This window comes from Ictalurus furcatus, chromosome 3 (assembly GCF_023375685.1).
Source record: "Ictalurus furcatus strain D&B chromosome 3, Billie_1.0, whole genome shotgun sequence".
NCBI classification, from domain to species: Eukaryota; Metazoa; Chordata; class Actinopteri; order Siluriformes; family Ictaluridae; genus Ictalurus; species Ictalurus furcatus.
The window spans coordinates 3,570,951-3,588,538 of record NC_071257.1 but is presented as its reverse complement, the minus strand read 5'-3'; the positions used below and the strand labels follow the sequence as shown (position 1 = coordinate 3,588,538).

Here is a 17,588-nt window from a genome sequence, read left to right as displayed (position 1 = left end):
ACGGCCTCCTTTAGACAAAACGGCCCTTTGAACATCTCGTCGACACACACCCGGTAAAACACACAGCCTGTCCGAGTGTGTCGGTTAAAAACAAGCGTGCCTCTGGATTGAATAGATGCAGATCTGTGAGGATGATGATGACGATGACTCAGTGAGATTCTGCAGGTGATGGATGGAAAGAGGAGCATGACAGGAGCAAAGTTCTGCTTATATCATGCTTTCTTTTTGGTCGAGGTTTCCTTTTCAATATGTTTTAAATGACTTCAGACTGATTGCTGGTGAAAAGAGAAAAAAAATCATTTCTCTCTCTCTCTCTCTCTCTCTCTCTCTCGTACATCTATTAATTCAGTAATGTAAGTATTTACAGTATGTCCTGTAGCTGTGAGAACTATGTTTCTGCATCAGATCCACCAAACCAAACACTAATATTCCTGGAACCTAAAAATGACGTCCTTTTTTTTCACTTCATTTTTATTTCCTGGAATCACCATGCATGTATTAAAGGAATAAAATACGACGTTATGCTATTCTAGCAGCTACAAACAGTCGTTTCCTCACATCTTTTCTCTCTCTCTCTCTCTCTCTCACACACGATTTCGCGATTTTACGATCGCAGTAATTAATGCAAAATCGAGCATAACGCCGCAATATTCCGAGGATCTTGCAATTTTTCAAAATCAGCGCAGATTTTCTGCAGATTTGGACCAAGACGCGTCGTGTGACATCATCACGGCGCACGTTCAGCCAAATCCCTCTTCGATTCGCGTCCGTCGAACATGAGTACAGATAAAACGTCTTGTTTACCAACAATGCAATTGTGATTTTGCGAATTCAAGTTGTTTTCTGCAACAAAATTAAATAAATAAATAAATAAATGAATAACCCACAAAAAAAAACTCATTTTTGGCTGCAAAAATCACACACAAAATTCTGCGAAATCCTGTACGGACTGAATAACTTACACTGGGGCGCTGACTCCTGACTCTGACGCTTACGCTGACGCTGGAGACTCCTTACAGAAAATCTCACCATATAAACAATAATCCATTTGTTCTTTGTTAAATAATAAAAATGCGTTCGTTCTTACTACAGAAACGATAAAATATAAGAAAGACTAATATCAACATGTGATTTCAATTGCAGCTGGAAGTACTGTTAGATCTCCTGACCAATCAAATTTGAGACTTAAAGTAATAACACTCATACTGAATATTTTTGTTATGACAGTTTAAAAGCCAACGTCGTTGCTTGTGTACGTTTGTACCGAACGTACAAAGATCTCGACTTAACGGAGTGCTGTTGCTTTATTACATTTCATATAAGTGTAGTCGTTTTCATAATCTCTTGCTATGCGCTAATGGATTTGGATGAGCGTTAAATTGCACACTGTGTCTGGCAGAGCGAGATAGGGTCACGTCCTCTTGTTATGCTCCATGCTGAGGCTTTGTTTGGGCTGAGACGGCATGGGACGGCGTGGGGGGTGTGGCTCATGACGGGGGAGATGAATGTGCTGATGAATATTCATGAACAGAGGCTTCAAAGGCCATGTTATGTGAGTGTGCTGATGAATAGGACTTCCTTAAAAACATACACAAAGGTCATGAACCTGAGAGTCTATTGAATTCGGTGAATGTGGGCATGGAGTCAATGTCAAATACTTCAAATAGATACGTGTTCAAATGCATTGTTATTTAGAGCCTGCCTATGCAGCGATGAAATCTGTCCCTGGGGGATCAGAAATGGCTGTCAGTGGTTCCTGTTGCAGAACCGACATTTCTTTATTGATTACTGTGTTACGGTAGAGAGCGATGATGGTTCAAGGCCTTTCAGGTTTGTAATCCACTGTTTGTCGTGATGAAGATGCTGTACCTAGGCTATGCTTGAACTGCTTCGATCTGCTCATTACGTCTTTATACATACTTTAAACCAAGGCTGTCACCTTTGGACATTCTTGGATTTATATACGTGAGTGTGTGTGGAAAATGAATACCTGAAACAATTTCATAAACTTTAATTATTAAAAATTGGTTCGTATTTACTCACCCAGGAGACTACCCATTTCTCCTGGGATCCACATTTCGGAATAGTTTCCTATTAACTGCATATTCTCACTACATCGGGTATGACATGAAGGCATTTTAGAACATACCTACTTGCCTGTTATTTGTGAAATATGTGTTTGGCGATCCTTGAGGACTCCTCCATTTCTCAGGCATCCATATTAGGCCGTTATAAGGCTTGTCAAGACAGGACTAAACACGCACTGACATGCCTTTTCTGTGTTATCCACAGTGACCCACGCACATGACGCTCAGCACCGCCAGGAGAAGCCTGCCATCCAGTGCTATAAGTGTGGCGAGCCATGCAAGGGCGAGGTGTTACGAGTGCAGAACAGGCACTTCCATATCAAATGCTTTACATGCAAAGGTGAGCGATTCAGGATTTACAACGATCTATGAGCCAATCTTCCAGAGCAGCATGCTCACTTGCTCTCATAAACCAAATGCTTCTGACTTGTGAACATGACTGCATCAGAAACTTCTCAAAAGAGAGCAGGTATTGCATTAAAAAAAAAAAAAAAACACCATTTCCGTTAACCCTGGTACAGCACGTACTACTATAATGTATTCCTTTGTGTCTGACGCTCTGTCAAAATCATTTACGCATGCAGTAAGTTCAGATCCTTGGATTTGGAAGACGGAGACCTGATACTATTATGATACAGATAGCAATCTGGATATCTGTGTGTAGGCTCTCTTCGTCTGCAGAAATGGATCACTGTGTAGGTGATTCAGGAAATGTAATCTCCTATGAAGCCTATAGCTCGTTATCTCTGTACTACTCCCTTCCTTTTTCCCTTTATCTCTCTCCCACTCGTTCTCTTTGGAGTCACGGCGTCCTAAAATTCATTATTAATTTCAAGCGGTGACATTTATCCTCTTGATGTATTTTTTTCTTTTACCCGAATGGAATCTCATTGCGCGAGCCGTCTACGGACGTGGTGAGTTGGTGGGTGTTCATCGCGGGACACCGTGCACACACGTACATTGACACTTCGAGTAGCTAATCCACCTGGCAGGTTTTGAAGGTGTGAGGAAACCGGAGAACCTGGAGGAAACCCTCGGAGATGCATCAATTTAGGTTGGAATTCTGTGGTGACAGCTATACTTTCCTCACAGTGTTTGACTCATGATCGCACTCTGGAGCAGTGAGTCACGCTCGTAGGGGGGGAACAGGACATCTGCTTCTGCTTCCTCGTCCTCCAGAAGACGTATGCCGTCTTGCTACAAGTCGTTACATTAGCAGTTCTCTAGGGTTTCAGCGACATGAGGAACACCTTATACCAGTGGTCACTACCCTCTTCCTTGAGATCTACCTTCCTGAAGGTTGCATCTCCATCCAAAATCTAACACACCTGTTTTACTTAATCAAGAACTTCTTGAGGCAATGATTAGATGGTCAGGTCTTCAGGAAAGTAGATCTCCAGGAACAGAATTGGTGACCACTGCTTTATACGGTTCTGCAGTGTCAAAGATCACTACCCATCACTTCCATCACGCAATTGGTCAGTTTCCTACAGTAAGCTTAGACAATCCGGAAGCTCCAGGGTTCCTCTGGTAGAAATGCAGGCATGACTTTCCATCTTTCCATGCATCTTTGGTATTTTTAGCCTCTTTCTGGAACGAAACACAAATATAACTGGTATCTTGCTCACTTTCACTCACTTCCCAGTCAGGTGGGCTGGTAAGTTTGCCCACATTCTACATGATGGACACGTTGACTAGAAATCAATATCTACCTACACCTGCTTCCCACAATATTGCATATACAGGAGAAACGTAGTTTGTTAGTGAAACAAGAGCAGATTCTTTGTCTATTCTAGTCATTTTCCCACCCATTTTCTCCCTAATATAGTCACCTACCAATTCCTGCCCCCAGCCATCTCTCTATCATACGACAGCTACCAACAGGGGAACACACTCAGAGGAAAGTGCTGTCTGACCTTTTTCACATCCACAAGCTCATATATGTCCAAGTTTAGCTAGTCTCACTGTGATTGACAAGAAAGCGAGAGAGAGAGAGAGAGAGAGAGAGAATGAATGCCATCTCTCCCAACCAAATAGCACGGCCAATTTTGCTCTCTTGGTTCCCAGCTATAGATGGATTCAAACTCACAAGCTCCATATGATTATGCTTTTAAGTTTTATCTTGCACCACTCAGGATCCTCTAAACTCTATCTGATGGTTTGTTCTGGCGGAATGATGAGTCAAATATGGGGGGAAAACTCATTATAGTTCCTGATTTAGCTGATAATTGTCAACTTATGGCTTTTATCGACACCCAGATGCAGTTACTAAAGACGAAGCAATGTCTTTGTCAACGAAACATACGGTGGATTCTGAACGTCCAGCGTTCCATGAGAAATGTGGAATGTTTCTTTTAGGAATTAACAAACCATTTGTTTCATTTACTCTCAGCAAGTGGCTGAGAATTTCACATTCGAAGGCACCATGAAACCAGACATGGTTCAAGTATGGCCAGTATACAGGACCAGGTAAATAACTGATGCTGCTGTGAATACTAGCAAATGTCAACAAGAGCTTATTAGAAATGTATTTACGCTCCATTTATTGATACCAGTTTGAATACACATTGAGTAAAAGTCTGAAATGAGAACCATGTATCTTTGACATTTTAACCCATGAATTTGCCACCTCTGCCACCAATGTGCCATTGCTAAGTAATGGATTTTAGTTGGTGTTTAAAGGGGGGGAAATCATCGAGGATAAAAACGGTCATTTAAAAGGCTTAAAAACATCACTGGACCATGGAATTATGATTTCCCATGGAATTATGATTTCCCATGGAATTTGTCCCCCACACACGTCATCCTGCCTGTAAAGTTCAAGGAGTTGTGTTGTTATAAATAGTTTTGGTACGACAACTTGTCATGTATAGTATTTGGAAAAGCAGCATAAAGTTATTCACTCAAATAGGTGTCACAACACGGCCTGCTCTGAGCACCTTGGCTTGATTGGCCCTATATAAAGTCATTAAATAAATTACAGCCTGTGCTGAGGGACTGTTACATTTATATATATATATATATATATATATATATATATATATATATATATATATATATATATATATATACACACACACACACACACACACACACACACACACACACACACACACACTTTTCACATGCATGACTCACTAACTGTACTATATAAAGCACATTGCGGCAGAGATAGAGCTCTTGTCCAAGTTAATGACTTTGGTTGATGAGGCTGGGTGCTGAATTTTGGGAACACTGAAGAATATTATTCAAACCTATTTGAAGAACAATGGCCAACACCGTAGCTAAATAAGTGGTAACCTTGTGAGATCTCTTGATAATAGAGAAGCAAAAAAAGATCAAGGATTTTGCCTCAAGGACTTTTCAACATCCACTGTACATGTTTATTTCTGTACTTGTTTATCTGAGAGGAGGGGGAAATGATTTATTTCTGATTTATGTTCACATGATTTTTTTCTTCATATTGTCTTCTTTTCACACATGATTCTTGATTTTTATTTATTTATATAATTATTTTCACAAGTGATTCTTTATACGTGATTCTTTTCTTTTCAGATCGAAGTTTTCATGATTCATTTCTTTTCACAACTGATTCTTTTCACGTGATTCTTTTCTTTTCAGGTCAAATTTTTCTCGATTCTTTTATTTTCACAAATTATTCTTTTATTTTTTAGATCTCATGTTTCACTTGATTAATTTATTTTCCACAAGTGATTCTTTACATGAGATTCTTTTCTTTTCAGATTTAATTTTTCACGATTTATTTATTTTCACAAGTGATTCTTTACACATGATACTTTTCTTTTCAGATCTAATTTTTCACAATTCATTTATTTTCACAAGTGATTCTTTTATTTTTAGATGCCATTTTTCACATGATTCTTTTATTTTCCACAAGAGATTATTTCCACATGATTCATTTATTTTCCACAAGTGATTCTTTACGAGATTCATTTATTTTCCACAAGTGATTCTTTCCACGTGATTAATTTATTTTCCACAAGTGACTCTTTCCACGTGATTAATTTATTTTCCACAAGTGACTCTTTCCACGTGATTCATTTATTTTCCACAAGTGATTCTTTACATGTGATTCATTTATTTTCCACAAGTGATTCTTTAAACGTGATTCATTTATTTTCCACAAGTGATTCTTTAGACATGATTCATTTATTTTCCACAAGTGATTCTTTCCACATGATTAATTTATTTTCCACAAGTGATTCTTTAGACGTGATTCATTTATTTTCCACAAGTGATTCTTTAGACGTGATTCATTTATTTTCCACAAGTGATTCTTTAGACGTGATTCATTTATTTTCCACAAGTGATTCTTTCCACATGATTCATTTATTTTCCACAAGTGAATTTTTCCACATGATTAATTTATTTTCCACAAGTGATTCTTTAGACGTGATTCATTTATTTTCCACTAGTGATTCTTTACATGTGATTCATTCATTTTCCACAAGTGATTCTTTAGACGTGATTCATTTATTTTCCACAAGTGATTCTTTCCACGTGATTTAATTTTCCACAAGTGATTCTTTAGACGTGATTCATTTATTTTCCACAAGTGATTCTTTAGACGTGATTCATTTATTTTCCACAAGTGATTCTTTAGACGTGATTCATTTATATTCCACAAGTGATTCTTTCCACATGGGTCATTTATCTTCCACAAGCGATTCTTTCCATGTGTTTCTTTTATTTGTGTTTTTTCATCTTATTTTTACTTTTCCCATATGATTGTTTTACACACGGTTCATTTATTTTCACATTTGATTTTTTTTTTCATATACCGCACATTCAACATGTGATTTTCACACACGATTCGTGTGTGCCTATTTTTTTTTACACATGATTCTTTACATGTGATTTTACTGTATTTTACACGATTAACTGATGTTCACATGTTAGTTTTTGACATGGTTTTATTTATTAGCATGTCTTTACTTGAGTTCACATGTGCAATTTCTCACATAAGCGCACATAAAAAAAAAAACAACAACAACATACAGTGAGGGAAAAAAGTATTTGATCCCCTGCTGATTTTGTACGTTTGCCCACTGACAAAGAAATGATAAGTCTATAATTTTAATGGTAGATTTATTTGAACAGTGAAAGACAAAATAACAACAAAAAAATCCAGAAAAACGCATGTCAAAAATGTTATAAATTGATTTGCATTTTAATGAGGGAAATAAGTATTTGACCCCTCTGCAAAACATGACTTAGTACTCGGTGGCAAAACCCTTGTTGGCAATCACAGAGGTCAGACGTTTCTTGCAGTTGGCCACCAGGTTTGCACACATCTCAGGAGGGATTTTGTCCCACTCCTCTTTGCAGATCTTCTCCAAGTCATTAAGGTTTCGAGGCTGACGTTTGGCAACTCGAACCTTCAGCTCCCTCCACAGATTTTCTATGGGATTAAGGTCTGGAGACTGGCTAGGCCACTCCAGGACCTTAATGTGCTTCTTCTTGAGCCACTCCTTTGTTGCCTTGGCCATGTGTTTTGGGTCATTGTCATGCGGGAATACCCATCCACGACCCATTTTCAATGCCCTGGCTGAGGGAAGGAGGTTCTCACCCAAGATTTGACGGTACATGGCCCCGTCCATCGTCCCTTTGATGCGGTGAAGTTGTCCTGTCCCCTTAGCAGAAAAACACCCCCAAAGCATAATGTTTCCACCTCCATGTTTGACGGTGGGGATGGTGTTCTTGGGGTCATAGGCAGCATTCCTCCTCCTCCAAACACGGCGAGTTGAGCTGATGCCAAAGAGCTCCATTTTGGTCTCATCTGACCACCCAGTTGTCCTCTGAATCATTCAGATGTTCATTGGCAAACTTCAGACGGGCATGTATATGTGCTTTCTTGAGCAGGGGGACCTTGCGGGCGCTGCAGGATTTCAGTCCTTCACGGCGTAGTGTGTTACCAATTGTTTTCTTGGTGACTATGGTCCCAGCTGCCTTGAGATCATTGACGAGATCCTCCCGTGTAGTTCTGGGCTGATTCCTCACTGTTCTCATGATAATTGCAACTCCATGAGGTGAGATCTTGCATGGAGCCCCAGGCCGAGGGAGATTGACAGTTCTTTTGTGTTTCTTCCATTTGCGAATAATCGCACCAACTGTTGTCACCTTCTCACCAAGCTGCTTGGCAATGGTCTTGTAGCCCATTCCAGACTTGTGTAGGTCTACAATCTTGTCCCTGACATCCTTGGAGAGCTCTTTGGTCTTGGCCATGGTGGAGAGTTTGGAATCTGATTGATTGATTGCTTCTGTGGACAGGTGTCTTTTATACAGGTAACAAGCTGAGATTAGGAGCACTCCCTTTAAGAGTGTGCTCCTAATCTCAGCTCGTTACCTGTATAAAAGACACCTGGGAGCCAGAAATCTTTCTGATTGAGAGGGGGTCAAATACTTATTTCCCTCATTAAAATGCAAATCAATTTATAACATTTTTGATATCCGTTTTTCTGGATTTTCTTGTTGTTATTCTGTCTCTCACTGTTCAAATAAAGCTACCATTAAAATTATAGACTGATCATTTCTTTGTCAGTGGGCAAACGTACAAAATCAGTAGGGGATCAAATACTTTTTTCCCTCACTGTATGGTCACAAATAAAATGTATGTGATTTTTTTTTTATTTGCACAAAAATAAATGGTGTCATTGTGCAAACCTGACTGTACTTCAAATTACATGGAAGTGTGCAGTATCTTAATGAGATTTAAGCCTTAATGTTGTGTGTTTGTGTGTTTCGCGTTAGTGTGTGGTTGCGACTTGGCACAGGGTGGGTTCTTCATGAAAAATGGAGATTATCTGTGCACGCTGGACTATCAGCAGATCCACGGCACTCGCTGTAACACATGCGGCGAGTTTGTGGAGGGTGAGGTGGTCACTGCACTGGGGAAAACCTACCACCCTGCCTGCTTCGTCTGCACCGTCTGCAAGTAAGAGCTGAAAAGCCAAATCATCATGATTATCGAAAAGAATTGACTTTGTATGCATCTCAGATTCATGGCAAACACAATATCCCTCCTTGAATGTCTAACATCCCAAAGTGTTTAATATTTCATGTTGTGGAAGGTCCATGAGACAAGTTAGCTCCCGTTATCACTTACATCATAACAGTTTTGTTTATGTCTTTTGTTGTTGTCCCACAGAAGACCGTTTCCTGCCGGAGACAGAGTGACGTTCAATGGAAAGGACTGCTTGTGTCAGTACTGTGCTGAGCCCATGTCCCTTGTCCCTTCCAAGCACATTACTGGGCCTGGCAGTGAGTCACCACTAAACACACTTCTCACACTACACACTGCAAACCACATGCCATAGCGCTCAGTACCTTTCACAACTTTCCATGTAGAACAAGATGTCACACTTTGTGTTCGTATATGGATTTTTGACGACATCTAGTCATCTCAAAATAATAGACCACTCAGAAACCTTACGGAACATGAAACCAGTGTTTACACAAACTAACTTTTAAAAGGCAAGAATTGAATATGTTCGCCTTAAGGTTATGTATAAGCTAGTTCGCTCCAAGACAATGACAAAATTCACATTTGGAAGATATACGCATTCAAAATTTACAGTCTCTCTCTACCACCAATATGGATCAGCAATTTTGATGACATCATTCCGTACTTCAGTTTCTCATCAGATCTTCTGTCCAATCAAATGCTCTCTAGAATCTGAAGTGTCCCACCCACAACATTATAAAAATTGTGCCCGGGCTGTGAGGTAAGCTAAACGCAATTGGCTGTTTAAAAAGGGCGAGGAGCCACTTGATATATCCCGATTTGACTTCCTGTTTCAGTGGAAATTACGTCAACACATCGAATAGGCCTGCAAGTTTCAAGGCACTTCACGGGGACTTTAATAATAAAAATATATAGAGAGAGAGTCAACGAAGGTAGACATTTGAGACGCCACATAAACTATAACTATAGCACCGCACTATACAACTATACAACTACACAACTATAGTGCCTTAGAGCTCAGATAAGAGGAATATTGTATCAGGTGCAACTCTGATGCCATCTAGTGTTCTCATGTGTGACCTTCTAATAACACATCCAGACTGAAGAATGAGCTTGTGGTCTGTGCAGATGTCCATGAATTGTGATGTGTGTGTGTGTGTGTGTGTGTGTGTGTGTGTGTGTGTGTCTGTGTGTGTGTTCCAGCCTGTGCAGGTTGTGGCAGAGACATTAAGAACGGACAGGCTTTGCTGGCTTTGGACAGACAGTGGCATTTGGGCTGCTTCAAATGTAAAGCCTGCGACAAAGTACTGACAGGAGAGTACATCAGCAAGTAAGATGCTCACACATGAACACACGTGAACACACGTGAACACACTTTCTAACCTCTTGCATGGACTTTCAGTTATCCAGACTGCTAGGTTTGCACAATGTGGTCAATACACTCAAAACAGGGCTGTATTAAGAGTCAGCAACTTGTGTCTAAAAGTTATGTCAATATTTACACTGGGAAAGGGACGGGTATTCAGAGACGGGTTAAGCACCTGGTCAATTTTCTGGGCTCAACATTCAGATAGCAGATAGTTAGCTAGATAGCTAGCTAGATAGATAGATAGATAGATAGATGGATGGATGGATGGACGGACGGATGGACTGACAGACGGCTACATGGATAGACAGATGGGTGGATGGATGGATGTATGCATGGACAGATGGATAGATGGCTTCATGGATAGACAGACGGATGGATGGATGGATGGATGGACGGACGGACGGATGGATGGCTACATGGATAGACAGATGGGTGGATGGATGGATGGACAGATGGGTGGATGGATGGATGGCTACATGGATAGACAGATGGGTGGATGGATGTATGGATGGACAGATGGGTGGATGGATGGATGTATGCATGGACAGATGGATAGATGGCTTCATGGATAGACAGACGGATGGATGGATGGATGGATGGACGGACGGACGGATGGATGGCTACATGGATAGACAGATGGGTGGATGGATGGATGGACAGATGGGTGGATGGATGGATGGCTACATGGATAGACAGATGGGTGGATGGATGTATGGATGGACAGATGGGTGGATGGATGGATGGACAGATGGATGGATGGATGGATGCATGGACAGTTGGATGGATGGATGGCTGGATGGATGGATGGCTACATGAGGAGATGGATGGATGGTTGGATGGATGGATGAATGGCTACATGGATAGACAGATGGATGGCTGGTTGGATGGATGTTGATTATTTATCTTTAACACCACATCCTAAAATGTTTTATTCCTCTTATACCACAGCACTTTGCCCACAATGACATTTCTGAATCAACTGAAGAACCACATGTACATTTTTTTTTTCAAGGTTAGAGTTACATTATTGAACAGATTCGGGAATTCAACAGTGCTGTGGTATAATTATGTGTAACATAGACTCATTAAAGTACAAAGGAAGTCAGTGGAGGACACAGGAAATGTGTCAGGCGCTGATAATACTTGCTATGTCATAACAACGTTATATCGGCAACATGACATGTTTCTACTGTGATGTGAGTTGCAATGAACTGAAAACACATTGATGACACTGACAAAATCTGACATAGTCATCAAAACAGTACAGTTTACTTCGTTTGTTTTTTTAGCCCTAAATACTGTCTTAGTTTCCTTTTTCTAATTATGTTGTTATTACTATGTTTGGTCTCCAGAGATGGCGCCCCGTACTGCGAGAAAGATTATCAGGTCCATTTCGGAGTCCGCTGCGAAGCCTGCCACCAGTTCATCACTGGCAAAGTGCTGGAGGTAGAATGATTTTCCTCGTCCTTGTTCCTTTTGTTCATTTATTCCAATTGATTTCTCAAATTTAACCTGGAAAACAAACCCTTGCAAGCACCTGCTCTCTGATTGGTTATCAGTATTGGATGGCTCCACCCCTCTGCATCTCCTACTCTAAGTAGAAAGGTACAGACATTTACACTCCACATGACATGCTTTAAATCGTTTAATTCAGGGTTAAATTGGAGCACAGCCATGCGGCAGGACTGACTTTAGACGCGATGGGGTGTGTGGGTAAGCCGGTGTTTGTGCAAACTCAAGAGATGGGTGTGTCTGTGATTATGAGTGTGATTTTAAGAATATATACTCGACTTCTTGTTGCACTTTTACCTGTAATTATACGAGTAATAACTTAGTGGCGTCTTTAAGAGAGAGAGAGAGAGAGAGAGAGAGAGTGAGAGAGTTCTCACACTCGAGGCATTCTCTCATGTAAGAGCTCCTTGAAAGTGAATACGTCTTCAGGGTCTTGTGTTTCTGAGAGTCATGAAAGCACATGTAAAGTGCACTTTGGTTTAGGAGTCGGCACAGTGCCTAGTACCCTAAGAGCTTCAGGCAGGTGAGTACACAGAAACAAGACCATGTGCAGAAAACATCTCTAGATATTCCACAGTTGAAGCCAAGGATATGGAAGTAAAATGCAAAATTTGACCTTTATAAGTGCATGCTATGAATGCAAGACAGTGTGCATGCAGATTATCCAGAAATGGATCTAGAACCTTCTATAAGGTGTGGCAAAGGGGTTGCACAGATTTAGTGTTCATGCCGAGGCAGAAATGGGGGTGTGATATTAATTTCTGAGGGTTTATGGTCAATATCATGGACATTTATTGTGACTCCCTTTGTATATGAATTGCATTTAGCACGCACACACACTCTTGTGTACACAAATGCATTGTAAATAGTGCTGAGCTGGAAGTCAAATCCATTTGTGTATCTTCCATTTTCTCCTTCGTATGTGTTAGTTGGGTAATTGTGGGGTTTGTTGTTGTTGTTGTTTGGCCTGGCTACTTAGTTTATAGTGTGTATAGCTAGGTTTTTTTGTTTATTATTTTGCTCGGCTTCTGTAGTCCAAATCTGTTATTTATTTTAAAGAAGAAGAAGAATTTCACAAAGCAAACATAATTCTGGTCTCATCAGCCCTTGATTATTTTTTAGAATTTTGCGACTTGATATAGACCCAGTCATACCAATGTATACATGAGTAATGTTATTGTTTACATTTATTACTTTTTTGTTGTTTTATATTTTATATTTTACTTATCTGGGGGCACGGTGGCTTAGTGGCTAGCACGTTTACCTCGCACCTCCAGGGTTGGGGGTTCGATTCCCGCCACTGAGCTTCGGGGCTTCCTCTGGGTACTCTGGTTTCCTCCCCAAGACATGCGTTGTAGGCTGACTGCCACTTCTAAATTGTCCGTAGTGTGAGTGTGTGCGATTGTGCCCTGCGATGGTTTGGCACCCAGTCTAGGGTGTTCCCCACCTTGTTCCCCAAGTCCCCTTTAGGCTCCAGGCTGGATGGATGTATATTTACGTAATATTAATGTTGGAAAACAACATTTGATCCGATTTTTGTTGCATAGTTTACACTGGTTTTACTCTCAGTTTATGTCTTCTGCATGTTTCTATCTTAACAGTCTTAACAGAGAACCTACTGTTGTAGTGTGTACACTTTACTCCTACTTGTAAAGCTTAAAATAACACAGTGGCCAATCGTAAATTTTAATTCAATTCAAAATTCACTCATGTAAGGTACCGTATATTGCAATACATTTGTTGTTTGCAAAGGTTTATGGACACCTGACCCATCACAGCCATGTGTCCTTGCTGAACATCCCATTCCAGATTTAGTCCACCCTTTGCTGTTATATTAACCTCCACTCTTCTGGGAAGGCTTTCCACTAGGTTTTTTTTTCACTAGCATTGCTGTGGGGGATTTGCTCATTCAGCCACAAGAGCAATAGTGAGGTCAGGTACTGATGTCGGACGAGGAAAGGGAAATTGTAACGTCACGGCACATATATATATATATTTGTGTGCTTTCAACATTTCTGTGGGGCAACAGTTTGGTGAAGGCCCACATATTGGTGTGCTAGTCAAGTGTCCACATACATTTGGCTATATAGTTTAGCATATCGCATGGCCATGTACTGGATTTGTTTACGGAAGATAAATCCATAAGTCCCTGCCTATTATGGCTTTATGGCTCTGCTAATGCATAAGACATTTGACTTCACTCCACACTGTATGAAATAAGATCAACAGACCATAAGTTCCAAGATTCATGACACTACAAGTGTTATGAAGTAGATCTGCTGTAAAATATGGATTACCCTAAATCTTTGTGTCTAATGTGGTATGCACTATGCATGTGTGTGTGTGTGTGTGTGTGTGTGTGTGTGTGTGTGATTTCTAGGCAGGTGACAGACACTACCATCCCAGCTGTGCCCGCTGTAGCAGATGTAATCAGATGTTCACTGAAGGAGAGGAGATGTACCTGCAAGGTCAGACTGTGACAATAACATGATGAACTCGAAAACATTGAAATGTTGCTTTTTCTCAGCCTTCTTAAACAAACAGGTTCTTGAGGTTCCGGTTTACTGAGATTCCGCCTATTGTGTTCCTTAAGTCTTTAATGAGTCTTTAGTCAGCCTGTGTGTGTGTGTTTTTATTTTAGGATCGACCGTTTGGCATCCGGGCTGCAAGAGCTCTACAAGAACAGAAGATAGACAAAGGGTGAGACTCCTCTTATCGTGTCTTTACCCGTTCTGACACGCTTCATCCTGTCCTCCTGTCTCCATGTTTTTGTATGTCAAATACATGTTCTCCGAACATAAGGGTATGAAGGTTCCGTATCTAGGTTATCCTGATATCTAGACCCCAGATGTGTTGTCCAACTTCCACTTTGCCTTCCTCCACAGCTGTTGCCTGCGTCGCTAGCTCTCCTCGCCATATCCGAAAGGCAGGTACTGTATTTGCTATCGACTGCGCCACACGGACGCCATGTTCCCCGGCTCGGAGCACCATTGCTAGCCAGAATGCTCGCACATAGAACCATGATCCGCCACTGGCATTTTGTCATTGAGATGCAACACAGGCGTCGACGCTGTGACTAGCTTTGTGTGATTCTCCTCACCATTGGCTGAAAAGGTCTCACATAACATTGTGATTGATATAACTTTTTTTTATTTATTTTTTTTACGGGGTGATCTAATCGTAATAGCCATTGAAAGTAGCTCTTCATACATTCCAGATTCTCATGCGCCATTTTACTGGTCATGTAGTGTATAAAGTGTGCTTAAAGAAGCAGTTTGTAATTTCTACAGCCCTCTGCTGCCTGCATGTAGAATTGCAGTTTTAAGAAAATGAACAATAACCACAAGCCTTCCATTTCCACAAATCCTTCCACTTCCCACTCCCTCAGCTGAAATCATGTGTACCCAATGAGTTACCTAATGTACCAGCTCTTTTTCAGAAAGGGGTGGAGCCTATTTGTGGGCCAGAAAAAAAAAAAAATCTAAACAGAAGCCTAATATGAATGAAGTGAATGAAAGGAACTTCATATTCTGAATTATTAGTCCAGATTCTGAATCACAGTTTCTTAGACATTATGTGGTTATTATAGAAAGTCATAGTAATAGTGAAATATTACAAACTGCACCTTTAATGCAATCTATCAGAGTTTTTGATGCGTGCTGCCCTATCAAGTGTACATGCTGATGGTCACTTAGCCAACACACTTGCAACAATTCAGCCACATCCAGGCGCACCCGCTTGCACAACAAAACACTGTCTCTATATATACAACGTGGTTCAAAAGTCTGAGTCCACTACTGAGCTTTTTTTTTTTGTTTTTTTTTTTTTATGATGGTGATTCCACCATTGGGGTGCCATTTATTTCCTGTTGATATTATGTTTACAAATATGGAACTAAAGTGAAGGTTCAATAACTTGAAACCTTAATAAAAACCTTTACAGTAGTTAGAGAAGTGCATACGGCTGTTCTAGCCCAAAGTAAAGTACACGTTACACTGAAATATAATCAGTAAAATACTTAAAATAATACAGTAAAAAATTATTTTTTGGAATTAAATGTTAAGTAAAATGCACATTTTAGTATCCCACAGCATTCACTTAACCCTGCTAGCTGAACACCTCTACAGCTATGTAATATTTGGAATATTCCACAACAGGAAGTTGCATCATCTGTATTTCATAAAGATCATAGGAAGAAGAAAAATAAGTTCTCTTATTTGCTTTTCCTTTAAAAATAATAATAATAATAATAATAATAATAATAATAATAATAATAATAATAATAATGCGATTTTACTTTAAGAAACCACATTTTGTGTATTTGTTAATAAACTTAACTTTGTTTCTCATGTAAGAACAAAATTGTTGCCTGGGATGGGTTAACACGTTTTTTTAATCTTTTTTAGTCAATATGTAAAAATTATTTTAAAAATTTGATATAAAAGTTTTAAGTTTTAAGAGTTACAAGGGTTTAAATGGCACTTCAAATGAAAATCAATCATATATAAATATCCACTTCACTCCTGACCCGGTGTTTAAACGTAGAACTTGTAAGCGTTCTCCGGTTTGTCGCTCCTGGGGAACGGTTAACGTAGAACCTTTTCAGGGTTTCAGAAAGGCTTGAGTCGAATTCTTACCCATCCAAAGGACCACTGAGGAACCTTTTTAGGTAAGCTTGCGTTGTGTGTTATTGTTGCTAATACTTTTATTCAATAATCAGTTCAAACTTTCCTTGACGTCCTACGTAACACAAGTTCCTAAAAAGGTTCCTTGTTTGGTTAATGGTTCTATCTTCTAAAGGTGTTGTCCTGTAAGGCCTTTTAAAGGGAAAACCTCTGTCGATGAATTCGTAAGGATTCCACAAGTGGGACAAACTGAGAAGTGCTAGTTTTAAACGTCATCAAATTTGAAATGGGAAAAGGTGTTGGTGGTAGACTCAGACCTCTCCTCAGTCCTGGGAGACTTCTGGACCCCGTGGTGTATATAGAGTTCATCTCTGGCACTGAGATCCAGGTCATAAGCATCATCAATCGTGCTGCTGGATCAAGTTTGGACAAGATGTCACTGGAAACGTATTTAGCTAAAGGAATATAGCTCCATCATTTGCCATCATTACTCATTCGTTCAACCTGTCTAATAATTACATTAAGTATTTCTCCCACAGCTGACTATCCTGCTATGGGTGGGATCCTGTATTACTTTTACCACACCCTTGGTGATTTCTCATGACTCAGAAGTACATGGGCGATTCCTTGGCTGCGGTGCCTTCTGGTTTACCGAGTCGTAAAAAAAAAACCCATAAACCTTATTTTCTATTATTTGAGAGCTTTTTAATCGATTACAAAGACGCTGTTAATCATTACCAAATGTGTTAACCCGTCTCAGGCAAGAATCGTATTTTATTTGAGATCTTAGCAAATACACAAGAAAGTTTTGGCGCCCCTGCCAGTGGTGATACAGTATGAAAACCAGTTAAAGACGGATTCGATTCGTTTAACCATTTTTATCGTACCAGTTCCTTCTGCTTATCACTCAGATGATTATCATGTCATTCATTGTTGGGGTGTGTGTTTCATTACCAACCAAAGTCTAACTGGTGGATAGGCCTTGACAGTGAGTGTGCGGGTTGCTGGTT

At 40.1% G+C, this 17,588-nt stretch overlaps 1 protein-coding gene across 6 annotated transcripts in view; it reads left to right on the top strand.

Moving 5' to 3' along the window:
- Positions 1-17,588, top strand: part of ablim1a (actin binding LIM protein 1a) — a 41,243-nt gene that overhangs the window by 7,734 nt on the left and 15,921 nt on the right. For all 6 annotated transcript variants that reach the window (XR_008385512.1, XR_008385514.1, XR_008385516.1 and 3 more), the window contains exons 2-8: positions 2,293-2,427; positions 8,859-9,042; positions 9,256-9,368; positions 10,276-10,402; positions 11,794-11,887; positions 14,334-14,421; positions 14,595-14,653. Coding sequence is in view for 1 of the 6 variants with exons in the window: in XM_053620420.1 (XP_053476395.1) it covers positions 2,293-2,427; positions 8,859-9,042; positions 9,256-9,368; positions 10,276-10,402; positions 11,794-11,887; positions 14,334-14,421; positions 14,595-14,653 (800 nt within the window). In the remaining 5 variants the exon portion in view is untranslated. The remainder of the gene's footprint in view (positions 1-2,292; positions 2,428-8,858; positions 9,043-9,255; positions 9,369-10,275; positions 10,403-11,793; positions 11,888-14,333; positions 14,422-14,594; positions 14,654-17,588) is intronic.